The sequence below is a fragment of the Setaria italica genome, chromosome II (genome assembly GCF_000263155.2).
Source record: "Setaria italica strain Yugu1 chromosome II, Setaria_italica_v2.0, whole genome shotgun sequence".
Taxonomy (NCBI): Eukaryota; Viridiplantae; Streptophyta; class Magnoliopsida; order Poales; family Poaceae; genus Setaria; species Setaria italica.
This window is the reverse complement of record NC_028451.1, coordinates 46,932,760-46,949,959: the sequence shown is the minus strand read 5'-3', so window position 1 is coordinate 46,949,959 and position 17,200 is coordinate 46,932,760. Positions and strand designations below refer to the sequence as shown.

The 17,200-nt window shown below is 47.5% G+C and overlaps 3 protein-coding genes and 1 pseudogene across 4 annotated transcripts; 3 read left to right on the top strand and 1 right to left on the bottom strand.

Moving 5' to 3' along the window:
• Positions 1-43: 43 nt before the first annotated feature.
• LOC101773597 (ATP synthase mitochondrial F1 complex assembly factor 2) lies at positions 44-2,642 on the top strand. Its single transcript, XM_004958444.2, has 4 exons — positions 44-490; positions 1,489-1,663; positions 1,794-2,071; positions 2,151-2,642. The coding sequence occupies exons 1-4, from the start codon at positions 86-88 to the stop codon at positions 2,256-2,258; spliced, it is 966 nt and encodes a 321-aa protein (XP_004958501.1). The 5' UTR covers positions 44-85; the 3' UTR covers positions 2,259-2,642.
• A 1,207-nt stretch (positions 2,643-3,849) lies between these two features.
• Positions 3,850-6,033, top strand: LOC101773188 (probable carboxylesterase 18). Its single transcript, XM_004958443.4, has one exon. The coding sequence runs from the start codon at positions 4,501-4,503 to the stop codon at positions 5,833-5,835; it is 1,335 nt and encodes a 444-aa protein (XP_004958500.2). The 5' UTR covers positions 3,850-4,500; the 3' UTR covers positions 5,836-6,033.
• Positions 6,034-6,642: 609 nt separating this feature from the next.
• LOC101772778 lies at positions 6,643-8,104 on the top strand (annotated as a pseudogene).
• A 267-nt stretch (positions 8,105-8,371) lies between these two features.
• LOC101772369 (bifunctional dihydrofolate reductase-thymidylate synthase) lies at positions 8,372-15,066 on the bottom strand. Of its 2 annotated transcripts, XM_022824456.1 has the most exons (13): positions 14,927-15,044; positions 13,779-13,851; positions 12,837-13,363; positions 12,342-12,741; positions 12,227-12,271; positions 11,443-11,508; positions 10,487-10,548; positions 10,336-10,410; positions 10,088-10,253; positions 9,771-9,894; positions 9,285-9,391; positions 9,092-9,204; positions 8,372-8,791 (listed from the first exon to the last, which is right to left on the bottom strand). In XM_022824456.1, exons 2-12 carry the CDS (start codon positions 13,842-13,844, stop codon positions 9,094-9,096), a joined length of 1,749 nt encoding a protein of 582 aa, XP_022680191.1. In that variant the 5' UTR covers positions 13,845-13,851; positions 14,927-15,044; the 3' UTR covers positions 8,372-8,791; positions 9,092-9,093. The 2 variants fall into 2 exon arrangements, with proteins under 2 accessions (XP_022680191.1, XP_004958499.1); XM_004958442.2 differs by lacking the exon at positions 13,779-13,851 and having other exon boundaries at positions 14,927-15,066.
• Between the last annotated feature and the right edge of the window lie 2,134 nt (positions 15,067-17,200).

Genomic DNA, 17,200 nt, shown 5'->3' with positions numbered 1-17,200 from the left:
ATGGGTTGAAACTGCTTCTAGTAGGGCACTGGTAACCGAGTAGCGAGCGACACAGCTGGGCGAGGAAGGCCCAGGTGATCCGACCATGGCGACGCTCGCAGCCCGCCGCCGCCTCCTGCCGCGATGGGTGGCCGGCTGGCGGGGCCGGCTGCTCGGCACGGCGGCGGAGGCTTCTCCGGGAGGGGAGGAGGCGCGAGGAGGAGGGGGAGATGGAGGTGGATCAGACGGCGCGATCTACGTTAAGAAGCCGGCGGCCGCCGCGGCGGTGACGACGCGGGACGAGACGTCCGTGGCGATGCCGACGTCGTTCATGACGGGGTCCGTGGTCGGGAAGCGCTTCTACCGCGACGCCACCATGCGCCTCGCCGACGACGGCAACGGGTGGACCGTGATGCTGGACTACCGCACCCTCAAGTCGCCGACCAAGCGGCCGTTGAAGCTGCCCTCGCGCGCACTTGCCATGGCCATCGCAGCCGAGTGGGAGTACCAGGTCCTGATCCAATCCCTCTCTCTTTCTCTCTCTCCTCTACTGTATTCTTTATATGGTTGGACAAATTCATGTTACTTTAGTGCAGTGTGAATTTCTCCGGTTCCCAAATTTTGTGCTGGCCTGTTCATATCTGTAAGCAATTTCAAATGATTTGGATGGAAACTGTCTGAGCCCAATTCATCATGATCTCACGAGCCTAGTTCATCTTGGAGCAGTAGTGAATTATTACAGAATGTTGTCACTATTAGTTCAGCATTTGAAATGAAATTGTGTCATCTTCCTATCCAGAGGCGTTGAATAATGAGGACTCAAATCATATGATTTTTGGTGGGTTTTTTCATGGTAGTATTGCTTTGTTTCTTCTTTTTTTTTTGGTGTGTCATGAGTACAATAACTAGAATGATTTTCTTTCAAAAAGAAAACAAATGATTAGGATGCTAATTAACACCTAGTCTGATCCTGTAGATTACCATTATTCCATCTTGCCTTATGCTACTGTTGATACTTATTCTATTATCTACTTGTCTCTACAAATGCAGGAGAAATCATGCTGATTTCCTCCAATAAAGTTGCTTAGACATCAATGAAGCTCAAATACTCCTACATGGACATCTTCTGACCTGTAAAAGCTACTCATTTGTTGCAATGGTTGAACAGAACAAGTATCTAGTGCTCTAATCTGAGTAAATCATCATGTTATAAAGCAATTAACTTGATTCTGTTACTCCTTTAGCATCATGATATTGTAACATCAATGAGGTAGTTTTGTTCCTGCATCTCTAGCAACATGGTAGAGTTTCTGCCTTGACATGTTCTATAACTGACTTGTAACTGGCAACAGATGTTAGAGCAGCTTGCTTTATTTGTCGTCCAGCACCTAACAAGCTACCACCTTGCAGAGTTATTTCTGAATTACCTTATTTGCCGATCTTATCTTACTTTTATTTTCTTAATTTCCCGAGCAATAGATAGTGATCCTGAATTTCTTATTGTGACAGGAGTCAGATGGAATTCGACCTTTTACAATGCCTCTCATGAAGCTTGCTTGCACTGCATTGGAGAGAGTTCCTTTGACACGTACCAAAGTAATTGATAATTTGATGAAGAAATTTCATCAAGATTTGGTGTTTTGCCGCTCACCTGCTGACAGTGAACTGACCATTGGAGTTCATCGTAAGTTGTGCTCCTCATGACTGTGTGGTAAATAAGGTTCATATGGATGAATGGAGTTTTAAGCCACTGGTAGATCTATTTTGTTGGTCATTATGTCTGTTTGCCTAATGTGCTTAATTTCTGTTTGTAGAAAAGCAGAAGGAGAAAATTGATCCCATACTGGAATGGGTAAACACTGAATTTGGGTTCAAGCCTGTTGTATACACAACCTTTTTTGGGGGCAAGCAAGATGAGGGCCTCACTAAGGCTGTAGAAAGTGTTCTGAAGAAAACAACTGATTGTGAATTGGCATCAATTGATGCTATGGCTGCAGCAGCCCATTCTCTGGTGATCCCTCTTGCAATATTTAGAGAAAGGCTGGGAATTGAGGAGGCTATTGAGTTGATCAGGCTAGAAGAAGACCACCAGGTGTTTCTCTCGTAACCATTATGTTCCTCCGCTGTTTAGAATCATTGGCCTTTTATTCATAGTTCTTGTATTCTCTCAGGTTGATCGATGGGGCTTGGTCGAAGGAGGTCATGATGTTGATATTGCGGATCTGAAAGTGCAAATGTCATCGGCTGTTGTGTTTCTTGGACTTTCGCGGGCAATGTGAACCATCCTGTTCCTAATCCACAGGCTGGTTAGTCGCTGTTTGTTTCCAAGATTGTATGAATTTGTATGGAGAGTTGTAGAATAATAATTGCCTGCAGATGGTCAATAGCAAACAAAGCGCCATTATCCAGCCAGTTCTTATGTTTGATTTTGGTTTTGAGTTGTGAAAACGTTGTTAAGTTATGAACCACAAGAGACATCATTCGTTTGGCTTTGAGTGGCCCCTAGCTTTGTAATGGTAATGCTAGGATAGTAAAAACATTTCTGGGATCTAGTTTTGCAGTCAGTAGCAGTGCTTCCTCTGTATGCTTCTGCACTGTCCAGCTCCAGCAGCTGCACAACCATTTCGTTCCGTCATTTTTAGCAATGCTTCAAATTTATGGTACTAATTTGTTGCTCAAGGCACTGCATTATCTTCTTCTGTCAATCTTGGTTCTTTTTTGCTCATATAAGGTGGCAAGTGTCATGTAGGTGTTGTAGATTGGTTCAGAGTTCATGTCATATTTTGTTTAAAGAAGAGTCAATGCCACGGATTGGAAATCGTTCATTTAAGTTTTGCCTTCCCTAGTACTCCACTACTCCATGATCTGGATTTTGATTCTCTGACTTTGCGTTGCAAAAGTCAGGGAGCTACAGGGCCCATGACTTGTTTAGCCTTTAGGTGAGTTTGGACCCTTTGATAGTGAGAGGAGATGACACGACGTTATGCCGCAGTACCACGGATCATATGACGACTTCGACTTCTCCTTCCCCTTCCACAGATACTACAGCTTTGTAATTGAAAGTTGAGGCAATAAAAAAAATACTATGCCCCTGCAGAATCTGTCGAATGCTAAACTGGTCGGCAGATTACTGCATCCCATTCTCCTGAGCTTACCGACCGTTGTTGTGCGTCTCAAGGTCGAAGGATGGATCGTCCTCTGATCTGCAGAGTCCAGTCAGTCAGAGTCAGTGGACTCCCCCTCGTCGTCCTCGCGTCCTTGGGCGGCGCGGTGAACCGCACGAAAGATCCAACACTTGCCGCCGCCGCTGAGATCCGCACGAAAGCACCGACGTGAGGCATTGGCCGCTCTTGTCAATGTCAGCTGCCACCGCCTGCGCCGTGAGAAGTTCCCGGGCATCTGAGCTTTTGCTTCGTCGTTTGAGCAGAGCCGTTGCTGTCTTGCATCGCACTCCCACCAGTCCCAGAGCGAATGCGTGAGGCGCGTGCCGTGCCAACCCCCGCGTCTGCTCCCAGTCAACGCGGAGCCGGAAGCCGCCGGGGCACATCTCGCCGTGCGCCGCGGCCGCAGCCTCGCGAGCGTACGTGTTGGCACTCCTGTCCGCAAGCTTCACGTGGCGATCCTCTCCGTTGCCGTTTTCAGAAGGTCCCATCACAACTCGGCATTCGCCAAACCCCTTTTCAGAAGGAAGAATTGGATTCGTACTCCATTTCAACAAAAAAAAACAGAGAAAGAATTGGATGTCTTTTTTTGGAAAAAAGAACCAATGTTTAGATATTTACCATTAAAAGATTCAACTTTAGAAATTTAGCATCAAAAGATTACAAGCTACAGTTATCTACCACTCCATCACCTTCCTTTTTTTCAGGAAAGGAGGATCTTTTATTACATCTTAAAAATAAAGTTACAATCACGAGCAATAAGTTGCTCAACACACGCTGGACTACACAAATACCACATAGCTGTAAGTCCAATTCGCTTCGCCAATTGAGCAAGCTCGTGAGCTATACCATTTTGCCCTACACCATTTTGCCCTCTCTTCGTATGTTCTACCAACCATGCCGGCAAGCTACACCCTGTATCTTGGGCTTCTTTGATAATGAACCGCAACCGCGATTTGTAACCCTCTCGATCTTGGAGCATCCCCACTAGAGAGCTGCAACCTGTTTCCAGGATCACTTTCTTTCTACACCACTCTGCTGCTAGCATGTGCCCCTCTCTACAGGCCATTGCTTCCACTTCCTCCGCATCCTGCCCCTATGCTATATTGTAATGCTCGGGAATCAATCTAGAATTGGGGGCATATGGATCCTGCGGAGGTTCATGAAAGCTAATATTTTTTTCCTCTCCATTGAATCTCTACAATTTCTTACTGCTGGAACGAAAGATGTGCTGTAGCCTCTCTAAGATTTCTTGCTGCTGGAACGAGGGATAGATTGCAGCCGTATAATTCTTGTTTTAGTAAGGGTAGAATGGTCACATTTGACATGAGATGACGGAAGTGGTAAGCTGCTAACAAATATGATCTTTTGGTGGTACTATATTTCTATAGATGAATCTTTGGATGGTATAATATCTAGAGATGTGTTGTTTTTTATGGTATGGATCCAATTATACCTTTTCAGAAAGACGCATCTCAATTCGCCAGACCGACAGTTCCATCTCACTTACTCGGCTTCCCAGCGTGCCCAGACACCCAAGCTGTGCCTATATATCGCACGTCCAAGCAGAGACCGGGCAAATAGATCGAGCAGAACCAGAGCAAGGCAGACGAGGAGTGGAGAAGCAACAAGAAAAATGGAGGCCGGCAACCAAGGAGCAGAAGCCAACCGGCCGACGCGGCCGGCGCTGCCGCTGTGGGTGCGGATCCAGCTGGCGGGGCTGACGGCGGCCATCGACGCCGTGGAGCGCAGCGACGGCACGGTCAACCGCTGCCTCTACGGCGCCATCGACCGCCTCCTGAGCGCGCGCGCCAACCCGCGCCCCGACAAGTCCGGGGTCCGCTCCTACGACGTCACCATGGACGCCTCCCGTGGCATCTGGGCGCGCGTCTTCGCCCCCGTTTCCGCCGATCGCCCGCTCCCCGTCGTCGTCTACTACCACGGCGGCGGGTTCGCGCTCTTCTCCCCCGCCATCGGGCCCTTCAACGGCGTGTGCCGCCGCCTCTGCGCCGCGCTCGGTGCCGTCATCGTGTCCGTCAACTACCGCCTCGCGCCGGAGCACCGGTGGCCGGCCGCCTACGACGACGGCGTCGACGCGCTCCGGTTCATCGACGCCCGCGGCGGCGTCCCGGGGCTCGGCGCCGAGGTCCCCGTCGACCTCGCCAGCTGCTTCCTGGCCGGGGAGAGCGCCGGCGGCAACATCGTGCACCACGTCGCCAACCGCTGGGCGGCGCGGTGGCAGGCGTCGGCGAGGAGCCTCCGCGTCGCGGGGATCTTCCCCGTGCAGCCCTACTTCGGCGGCGTCGAGCGCACGGAGTCGGAGCTGAGGCTGGAGGGCGTCGCGCCCGTGGTGAACCTCAAGCGCTCCGACTTCTCGTGGACGGTGTTCCTGCCCGTGGGCGCGACGCGCGACCACCCGGCGGCGCACGTCACCGACGAGAACGCCGACCTGGCGGAGGAGTTCCCGCCGGCCATGGTGGTGATCGGCGGGTTCGACCCGCTCATGGACTGGCAGCGCCGGTACGCCGACGTGCTGCGGCGGAAGGGGAAGGCCGTGGAGGTGGCGGAGTACCCGGGCATGTTCCACGGGTTCTACGGCTTCCCGGAGATCCCCGAGGCCACCACGGTGTTGCACGACATGAAGGCCTTCGTCGACCGCCACAGGGCCACGCCGCCCAAGACCGACGCCGCGTGATGATTGATGAACTGGAGTTTCTGTTGGTTTATTGTGTGCGATCATGTAGGGAAAAAAATCATAAGAAACAAGATGCATTCATGTGTTATTTGTCATGCGGATGTGGAGTCTGTCATCAAAAGTGCTTTTGTTATGTACTTATGTGAACAAGAAACTGTCGAGACGCGAGAGATAATGAAAGGCCAATCTCACCTACCAGACCAGCTGCCTCGCGTGTTTATTTGTTTATTCATACTTCATTCATGCAACCCAGCTGCCCACGTCGAAGAATGCAGAAACGAAAGGACGAAACGGAAGGTAGCTGGAAACCATGAAGTGGCGGCTTGCATGGAACAACCAGGCCCGCCGCCGCCTCCTCAAACGCCGATGGTCGTCTTCGCCGCCGCCATGGACGCCGAGCCGCGATGGCGATGGGCGCGTGGAGCCGTACGCCGCCGCCGACGCCTCATTGAATTCTATCGGTTGAGGTGTCCTTGTCACTCCCTGCTAAAGTTTAGCACCTGTCAGATGCTAATTAGAAGTATAATTAGAAGTATTAAATATAGGCTAATTATAAACCTAATTGCACGGATGGACTCTAATTCGCGAGACGAATCTATTAAGCCTAATTAGTCCATGATTTGATAATGTGGTGCTACAGTAACCATTTGCTAATGATGGATTAATTAGATTTAATAGATTCGTCTCGCGAATTAGTATAGGGTTTTGCAATTAGTTTTATATCTAACTTATATTTAGTCCTCCTAATTAGTATTCGAACATCCGATATAACACGGCTAAAGTTCTCGTATCACCGCTTGATCGGATGCATGTGTGGATGGCACATCCAGCACGAGGAGCAGGATAAGATGTCACGTGACCATTGATTGTTGACGGACGGGTGACATTACTGTCACCTATCGAAGTTTGCAAGACGAAATGTGCGGCTCAGTACTCAGCAATACTTCATCGGCGCTTCAGTACCATTCCAACGCGCGAGCTACGAGCAAGAGCGAGATGGAAGCAGGCGCCAGCAACGACCACGAGACGGCGGCGGCACGCGCGCCGGCGCTGCCGTGGTCGGTGCGGCTCCAGCTCTTCGGCCTCGTGGCGGCCGCCGGCGTCACGATGCGGAGCGACGGCAGGTCAACCGCTCCTTCTTCAACCTCGTCGACCGCCGGGCCCGCGCCAGCGCGCGCCCGGACAAGTCTGGCGTCCGGTCTGCCGACGTCGACGTCGACGCGGCGCGCGGCCTGTGGGCGCGGGTGTTCTCGCCGCCGTCGGAGGCGGCCGGGGCGCAGCCGCTCCCCGTGCTCGTCTATTTCCATGGCGGCGCCTTCGCGCTGCTCTCCGCGGCCTCGGCGCCCTACGACGCCATGTGCCGGCGGCTCTGCCGCGAGCTCCGCGCCGTCGTCGTGTCCGTCGACTACCGCCTCGCGCCCGAGCACCGGTACCCCGCAGCCTACGAAGACGGCGTGGACGTTCTCCGCCACCTCGCCTCCACCGGCCTCCCGGACGTCGTCGCTGCTCCGGTGGACTTCTCCCGCTGCTTCCTCGCCGGCGACAGCGCGGGCGGCAACATCGCACACCACGTGGCGCGGTGCTGGACGACGGCCAGCGCCGCCGCCTCTCCGCCTCCCTCCAACCCCATCCGCCTCGCCGGCATCATCCTGGTGCAGCCGTACTTTGGCGGCGAGGAGCGGACCGAGGCGGAGCTGAGGCTGGATGGCAAGGCGCCGGTGGTGACCATGCGGGGCTCGGACTGGGCGTGGAGGGCGTTCCTGCCGGAGGGCGCCGACCGGGACCACCCGGCCGCGCACGTGACCGACGACAACGCCGACCTGGCGGAGGGATTCCCGCCGGTGATGGTGGTGGTCGGCGGGCTCGACCCGCTGCAGGACTGGCAGCGGCGGTACGCCGGCGTGCTGCAGCGGAAGGGGAAGGCGGTGCGGGTGGTGGAGTTCCCCGAGGCCATTCACACCTTCTTCTTGTTCCCCGTGCTCCCCGACTGCGGCAGGCTCGCCACGGAGATGAAGGCTTTCATGGATGAGAGCAACGCGTCCGAGTTGGCTGCCAGCTGATCACCAATTGCAATCGGAATGCCTGCCTGGTTCTTGTGGCGAAATTACGTGCTCAGAGTAGCGTATTTGGGATGAAATCATCTCAGCTCGTTCCGTTAGTCGTAACGAGGATTTAGGTGTGTTCTCGCCGTTACTGAAGGTTGTCATGTGAATTCTTCGGTTCTTTCTTTCTTTTGCTAGTATAGTTTTGGTCGCGCGTTATCCACTCAGGATGAGGGCAGTTTAGTACATACGATTCATGTGATCAGCGCATGGCAGGCCACGGATGTGTTAGCTGCCGTTTTCTAAGGCCTTCACACTGCGGTACAAGTTATAATATCTGAACGCACAACACAACACACTACACCACACACCCCAACTCACGAGAACGATTAGATGAGCTGCGCTCATGCAAGCAAGAGTGTGGTGTACGTGTCTGAGCCTGGAAAACCCGACTAGAAAAAAAAAACTGAAAACGGAGGCCAAATAGCCAATGCACAACAAACGCAGCAGAACGCATGTTTAAAGCATGCAGGTCGATATCTGACGTCGAAAGGGAAAAAAACCAGACAGCACACGTGTACATATCAAACAGTACCGAGTATTAGCAAGTAGACGAATTCAGTGACTTGGGTATATCTCACGAGGTAATACATCGTCTCGCGGGGCACGCGCCAGTCGACCCTTGCGACAGGGCGTTACCCAAAAAGCAGCTCTCACTCGCAACGAGCCATCAACACCGGCTCCAGATAAAAGGGGAGCAGGTTTTGTAGAGTTCAGATACGAAGCCAGAGTACAATCGCGAACATTCGGCACCATCACCAAAAACAAGCTAGTGCGATGTCCGGTTAATTTTAATATAGTAGCAGTCCGAATAATTTCGCCAAGCTCATAGACTGGGGCTCCAGCTGAGCCACCTGCATAAAAACACAAATCACGGTGAAGCAATGCAGATATAACAAGATTTTTGCTACAGCCTAAATGCCTTTAGTCCCAGCTTATAATAATCAGAAATGTGCACAGTTACACCACAACTCTATAATATCTGGGATAGAAAGAACAATACAACAGCATGAAGGCCTAGTAGCATGTAATTTGCAGATAAGGTTCATCCTGACTAAATGCAATACTAACAGCCAGAAGGACTAGCACCTTGTGCCAAGCAAACTTGCAATGACAAAAGAAAATGGTTATCTGTAGAAATGATAGAAAGTTACCATTATATTGCCATTTTCATCTCTATCTTCTGGTGAGGATCATAGCCAACCAGCTTGAAGTCTGATGCCACAAAAGAATCTATATCCTTCTTTGAAGGATTTATCTTCAAAATCTGCACAAACACCAGAATTGATCATTTTCACCTGCAAATTTTGTATTTATTTTGAAATACTTCTGTTAAGAATTCCTCACTGGGAATGGCTTAGGCATCTTCTGAATTTGCTCCTCCAAAGCTCGAACATGAGTTCTGTAGACATGTGCATCCCCTATAACATGGACAAAATCCCCAGGAGAAAGATCTTGCAACATTAAGACACAAAGGGTTAGAGTTGCAAAACAACCTGCTCTAGCTTCTCTCAGTTAGATACAAGAAACATCAAAAGAAACATGGGGACAACATACAAGCAAATCCTTGCATCAGAAAAACTATTCAGAACTTGTTACAAAAACATCTGGAACATGGACCCGATACTTGCGTGTATGGAACGACAAACAGCATGGCTTGTAAAGATTTGTTGTGACCATTGACAAAAAAAAGGAGGGAAAAAAATTAAAGTTCACAAGATTAATGCTTCTAAAGAAACTAAGCTAAATTAACACACTGCTATACAATACAACCAATTAGGTATATATTATGATGCATAGTAAGCAGGAATCAAACAAGGCATAAGAACATACCACAAACTTGAGCAATCATGTACGTGAGAAGAGAGTACGATGCAATGTTGAATGGAACACCAAGTCCCATGTCTGCAGAGCGTTGATACATCTGGCAGGATAGCTCCCCATTCTCAACGTAAAACTGGAAGGCAAAATTTGTAAGATGTTGAATGCAAGTTTTCCTAGTTGGCAAAGCTATCACATATAATGATCTACAAAATTTATGTTTGCCAATAAAATTTCAAGGGATTAGTATAAGCATAACATGTTGGACAAGTCAAAATGGCCCAATTGTTAAAAACTAGACTTAAAACAAGCAGACAAATTATACTAACTTGTGCAAACATGTGGCAAGGAGGAAGAGCCATCTTCTTGAGATCTGAAGGATTCCATGCCGACAAAATTATTCGCCGATCATCAGGATTATTCTTGATCTTGTCGATCACATCCATTAGCTGATCAAAACCTTTTCCAGTGTAGTCAGCATGCATGTCTGTATATCTGTCAAATATGTCATTTTTATTAGACACTTAGACAACATGACCAAGAGAGGAGGGAGGGGAGGAGTGAGATGAAAGCTTACTCAGCACCAAAATGTCGCCATTGAAATCCATAAACCGGACCTAGATCACCTTCCTCCCTGTGTGCCAAGCCAACACTAGAAAAGATGGCCAGGTACATTAGATATCAAGAACCAAAATACAAATTATATGCAGCTTATATCAAAGAGATACCTGTCAAGATACTCTCTTGAAGCGTTGCCATCCCAGATATGAATACCTTTCTCTTGTAGAACCTATGAATGAATATAATCTATCAGCATACCAAATTCATATATGTGATAGAAACAGAAACTTAAGCAAAATAGAAAACTAAGGGCATGTTATGTAAAACAAGAAACATTTTAATTCCCTCAGGATCTTGGGAAGAATTTTCACATTTTTAAGGGTTCTAAGTACATAACAGTGGCTTCTGGTGCAAGCGCTGCTGACATCCCCTGTTACATTTGGTTTATCAGAATAACTAAGACTTGTCGAACGGGCGGTGTTTTACAAATTCCTGCAGAAACATGCTCCCCTATTGCAATGCAAACTGAAGTCATTTCAGCTTTGCTGCATGTACAAATCCTACAGTTTCAAGGCAAATTTCTTCCTAGTGTAACATTGCTTAAGTGACAATTTAATCAATAGATGGGTTCTCCTCTTTGGCGCTCTTCCATGTCTACTCCTATCTAGCTCTAATTAACACAGTAAGACAAACAGTATACAAAAAAATAACAGCTTAATCTAACATTATTAATGAGTTAGATACTTAGATTGCTGTGATATTGCTAAGAAGATAAATAGGGGAAGGGAACCCCCATTTATTGATAAAATTGGCATTCGGGGAGGGGTGTAAAAGAAAGAAGTACCAAGAAACTCTATCAAGGACCTATGTTTGGAATTGAAGGGAGTAACAAATCAAACAAAACTTATAAGTTGCGGGTAGTCCTAATAAAAACATCATGGAATTTATTTGGGCCCAGATGGTTGCAAAATGATTATTAGATTTCGTAAAAGTCGAGTAAAGAGCATACATCATGGCACGTAGGTTGTGAATATATACTAAGTGCCTACAATAAACCGAAATATTAGATAAGTTTGGGTAAAGAAAGCACTAGATCAGAATAAAATGCTTTAAAGCCTTGCACCTTTGCATTTGTTGAACCACTGATGAACCACAGGAGTTCTTCGACAACACCACGCCAAAATACCCTCTGTTAAAGAAAGTGTTACTGCATTAGTGATCAATGGTACCCAAATATGGTAACATACTTATTCAAACTCTATTGTTTGGACTTTGGACTCCTGATGTTCAACAACAGATAGGGAAAAGCCACAAGGCTCTCTATTCACATGTTCAGGGGAATGTTTTACAGTTGTCAGGTATGCATAGAAAAGACTGCATTGCAAAGTGGTGGCATGGTAGGACAGAATGTTGCATTGCATCCGCATATACTGTCATCTGTGATTTGTATAGTAACAACAAATGAAGTACACAGCTCCATTAACACAACACACTGCAGGATCAAATGTAGCGACTCATAGTCTCGCACAATATGCCTATCTTAATAAAAAATTGTAAGGGCTCTAGCTATCTCGTGTAGACAATAACTACACTACTGCAGATGATTCAACAAAAACTGACAATTCAGAACCTCAGTCAAAATCTTGAAACAGAGCTAATGGGGATCATAAAATCAGCATGAACTTGATTGCAAACACTGTAAAGAAAAGAAAAAAAAAAGCCACAGAAGAAACGTAATAAACATGCATTTGAAACTTAACAAGCCCAAAGCATTTAAAAGATACAATTTTCTAAATGCCAATTTCTCCTTGTTACTTTTCTTGCAAATCATAAAACAATAAACAATTTCATGTTGCTTGTTCTGACTCAGTGTTCAATTTGAAAACTACAAATATATGTTCACATACCTTTGTTGTCAGCAGAGGAAAATTTTTCCGTAAGTTGAACCGCATCTAATAAGAAAAAGAAAGACATCATATTTTCTGGTTGATCAAATTGAATATTCAAAGTTAAGGAGAATACCTGACACCCAAATTTTGACAATGTTCCTGTTCCTGTCCTGTCATTTTTCTGAGCACCAGACCTTATAATATCTTCAACAAGATTAAGATAATGATACTCCTCATGCCGGTCAAATATCATCTTGGGGAGAAAAGAGAAATTCTCTGTTTCAAACTTGTCATTCTTGGTATCAACTTCAGTTGATTCCTTTCCATTTGACTCGTGAGTTTCTGCCAGTGATTTTCTAACACGAACAAAGGTCACAAATGAATGCCTAATGTTGCTCTCTACCACCGGAAAAGATGAATACCATGGCTGGAACACTGAGAAGTCAATAGGAGGGATGAAAGTGTCACACTCAATGCTCGACTGAATATCAGTTAGATGGATGGCCTCACAAGCAGGTCTATTAAGATACTCCCTACATAAAGATTTGGCAGATGGAGAATATAGCATTAGAACAGAATTGCATGGAACAGAGTGTACACTATGTTCTTCCAAAAGGTAATAACTTACCTCAGTACCTGCCCACCCCCTATAACAAAAACTTTCTCAATTGATAAGCAATATGGAGTTGACGCTAGCAGTTCTAAGGCAGACTTCATGCTTCCACAGATAACAACATTTTCTACTGTTGCAAAATCAAAACTACCAGATCGAGTAAGTATGACATTCAAACGACCAGGCAATGGCCTTGACTTAACAGGAATGCTCTCCCATGTTTTCCTTCCCATTATAACTGCATTTTTCTTGGCAGGGTCAGATGTAGCAAGTGTAAGCTCCTTGAAGAACTTAAGGTCACCAAGAAGCTTCCATGGCAAAACCCCATCCTTACCAATGCCCATGTCACGAGTGGCAGCCACAACAACCTGATAGTTCCTCTGAGGGCCACTCTCTGAATCACCATTGGCTGGAGCTGTAGCCATTGCTACCAGTCGGGACTGACTACAGCGGAAAGAACTTATTTTGCTACTCAGGTCCAGAAATTGAGGTCTTTTTACTTGTGAAATGAATGAACAACCAATACTGGAAAATCTCGCAACCTGAATTTGAGGAAGCATTGTATAAGCTGACAATTTCATCAAGCACCACAAAATAAATTGTACAGAGATGTAAACAGAATTGAAACAACAAAGGCCCCAGAATTTTCTAGAGTTTAATACAAGCAACTGTATGCATATAAACAGGATTTAAACTACAAAAGCCACTGTATTTCCCAGAGTTCAATACAAGCAGCTACGTTTTCTGAACACAATAAGAATGAGAAAACAATGGTACAGAACCAGCACAATTCACAAGTCAGGGAAAATCCACAAAACAGGTGTGCAGTAATTTTCTCCTAAAATTTGTTCAACAAAGCGCACAGTCCGCAACGTCTCTTGAGGCAAGAGCTGTATTTTGTTAAAACACAAAAGCATATTACAATTAAAATGCTCCGACAATTAAAAGCATATATACTTTGCATGCATGTCGAGAAAACCTAGAGATGTATGATCCAGCTCTGAGCACCTCTGCCACTAACATCTGGATCCTGAACTCGAAATAACAAAAATTACCATGGTTGATTACGCTATTTCAGCAAACGAAAACATAAAAGCAGTGAACTGGTTAGAGAAACAGGATAAAGCAAAGTAGCATGATATGTGGTCCCTGAAATATTGAAACTATTACTACTACATCCTCCGTTAAAACAACAAGGTTTATATCATTTCCTTAGGGAAAGCCTGTGACCAACAATTATTACTCTATTACTACATAATTTTCATGACACAAAGTTGGCGTCATTATATTTGTATTAAAATACGCCTTGTCATAATGAAGGGACATACACATGGTAAAAAAACAGAGGATACAATCAGCTTAAACAAGTGTACACAATTACAGATTTAACCTTAATTGGGATGGAGTAGGATTTTTAAAAAGCCATGTTAATATACTGCATTTCAGTACACAATCTGGTATTAGTATGTGCTTTGCATAAACTCTAAAAAGGCAAAGTGTGCATTACACTGCACCCTACAGCAAAGTATCATAGCAACAAGTAGTACATCTGTTGGTGAGAACTAATAATAGCAACAACTACAGCAGTTGATGTCACTACTTAACAGGCAGGAAGAACAAAATGATTGAACTGACCACTTAAAACTTCGAAATCTCTAAAATGCAGGAATAGTTGCTACTATTTAGGGGGGACAACCGGAGTGCAAGGCAAAGGAAAGCCTCAAATGACCTCCAACTATACCACCATAAGGAACAATACATGATCGCGAGAATTCGCGTCTAAATAAATCCAACAAACTGGATAGCCCGTTAGAGAAATTGGCACATCCACACCTACAAAGCTCAACCGGTAGTCCAACCACGAGCACAGATGACCCATGGGACTCCACTCCAGGTCCAACGAGCACGGACACGCAAGACCAACCACCGAATCGGAACCATCCTCATCGCTCCTGCACCCGGAACCCCCACACCAACCCTAACCACGGACAAATCGGTGGACGAGCTAGGGTTCCTCGCCGCGCTGCAGCGGAGGAAAGCGCGCACCACAAACACGAGAGCCAAAGGAGGAGGGGGGCGATAGAGGACGGAGGGATGGGGCTCACCGGCGGTTGAAGATCCGGGGGGGGCGCAGCCGTAGAGGATGCGGGCGCGGGCAGGGACGGCCGGACGGAGGGGACGGGAGAGCGTGTGCGCCAGAAGGAAAGGGGGGTTTTGGAGGGGTTGGACAAATGGACAGTGTGAAACCGTGTGCAGGCTTGGGGGTCTACGAGTAGGAAGAGTATCTGTCCAAAACCTACTCCTAAAATCCGATTTTTGGTGTCATTAGTTTTAGAAAATACATGTTAGTACCAAGAAAATATATATTGATACGTAGTTCTAGAAAAAATGTTTGAGAAATAAAATAGAAGTATATTCCTTCCCTCGCACAAATAGTATGCCCAGATATCTGATGAACAAATGGACGCAGCTGATGAACAAGAGCAACAAAATGATCTGCCTGCAAGTAACCAAATGGAAAGAGGAGATGCAGTTCCAGACACTCGTAAGTCGTAACCTGCTTGAAAGACGAGACCGCATGACCCAGCAAGTTGGAAATAACGAGCACGACTCCTGGATAGCCAGATGGTGGATAGCAACATGTTCCTGTTTTCATTGCAGTTCTGGACAGAGTACTCCATGCAGGGTGCAGAACTAGAAATCTTCATTCGCCTTAGTTCACACATATATAAAGCCATTCCTGCAGGGTTTGCTCGAGGATTTGAGTACAGTCAGATCAATAAGGAAACATTTCTGAAGCGGCTCGTCGACGCGCTGAATGCAAACATGGAGCCCAATTCTGATTGCCCCGGGATCAGGAGAGTGATACTGGAGCAAGCCATAAACTTGATGGAAGCAGTATCGACGGTGGAGGAGACTATCTCGGAGGCTGGAAACTATAGCTTCTTCCTGGGTGATGTAGGGCTAATGGAGGCTGGTGAGCCTCTAGCCGCGCTCGTGGCGAAGGCTAAACAGCTGCTGGCCCTCCGCTGAACGAACGTGATTGCCATCAAACACACGGTTCCATCTGCGCGCGCGCGCGAGCCAGTGTGTGTTCTTGGTAAACTTGAGTTGCGAAGGTCTGTAGCTGTTAAGGTGACTCCCAAATCCGGACTGTTTTCGTGAGTGTTTGTGGTGCTCTGTAAGACTGTAAGTGTTCTTATTTTCTAATCGTGAAAGCATTGTTACGTCCGAATGGTAATGGGATCATTTGTTATCTTGGTGAAATATCTACAAAAAAATATTTACTTATCTTCTTTCACGTAAGCTTTATTCCGCGCCCATCGCTATTCAACTCTGACGGGCGGAGGAGCCGCATATCGGCGGCAAACCACCATCCGCTTCGTCTTTCTGGGTGAGAGAGTCATACTGATACCGGGAAGGAGAAGCACAGCCTCAGTGACAGCACTAGTTGCCCGACTTCGATCACCTTCCGCTTCTTCCTGTGCACCTGGCTCGTCTTGGATTTTCCTAACCTAATTACTTCCTGCCAGGACAGGACGGTGCGGTGAGTCCCCGCCAACCCAAGTGCCCCTCCCTGACTCGCACTCAGTAGTCAGTTCATCCCATAACGCCCTATCAGTGAATTTTCTTGGCGTGCTCACGTGATCGACAGCATACTGAACCAAGCTGTCCTGTTTCGTGCCATCTTTCTCCACTTTCTTCAGAGTTCAGACTCCACTGAGGACTCTCGGCTCTCCGCTTAGCCCCAGCCTCGCGTCTCCTGTGTGTTGGAAAAAGGTTTGAATGAGGACGTGGAGTCGCCAGATGCTACAGTTTCAGACTGATGAGCTGAAGGGGAAAAAAATCATGAATTTTCTGGCCTTGGTTGGTGGTTACTTGTCTAGCCGTGCACAGCGGACCTGCTAGAGTCAATGAGCAATGGTGTGCATGCATGCGTGAGTGTGGTGCTGCCATTCTCACTCACAGGCGCCTGGGTTGCCTTGCCGCGATATAGGATCGGACATGGATGTCGGATGCCGCCATACCGGTCAGTGATCGAGCAATGCGCCATGCCAACTTTTGCCAAGGCCGCGCGCGAGCGGCGAGTCCACGCCGCGTCCACACGAGCCGCGCGAGCTCTGTCGCGGCCGCATGCGGCGCCGCTGGGTATCGCGAGCTGACCCGCACCACTTGAATCCCTAGTGCGAGTCAGGCCATGGCGCAGTAGCCACGCCGGAAAAGGCCAGTTGGAATTTGAATCGCGATCGAGAGGACGAGTACCCGAGACCTGCTGGGCTGCTGGTACTCGTCAGTCGGCACGCTAGCCGGCCTTCGCATGGGCAACGGTCATCGTCCTCCTGCTGTGGTGCAGGATGGGTACCCGCGACGGGCCGGCT

Coding starts and splice junctions, on each gene's coding strand:
- LOC101773597 (XM_004958444.2), top strand. CDS start 86: ATGGCGACGCTCGCAGCCCGCCGCCGCCTCCTGCCGCGATGGGTGGCC. Junction 1,664..1,793: donor ACTGACCATTGGAGTTCATC/GTAAGTTGTGCT, acceptor TTCTGTTTGTAG/AAAAGCAGAAGGAGAAAATT. Junction 2,072..2,150: donor GGCTAGAAGAAGACCACCAG/GTGTTTCTCTCG, acceptor GTATTCTCTCAG/GTTGATCGATGGGGCTTGGT.
- LOC101773188 (XM_004958443.4), top strand. CDS start 4,501: ATGATCTTTTGGTGGTACTATATTTCTATAGATGAATCTTTGGATGGT.
- LOC101772369 (XM_022824456.1), bottom strand. CDS start 13,844: ATGTTAGTGGCAGAGGTGCTCAGAGCTGGATCATACATCTCTAGGTTT. Junction 12,742..12,836: donor GGGGGTGGGCAGGTACTGAG/GTAAGTTATTAC, acceptor ATCTTTATGTAG/GGAGTATCTTAATAGACCTG. Junction 10,254..10,335: donor TGGCGACATTTTGGTGCTGA/GTAAGCTTTCAT, acceptor CATATTTGACAG/ATATACAGACATGCATGCTG.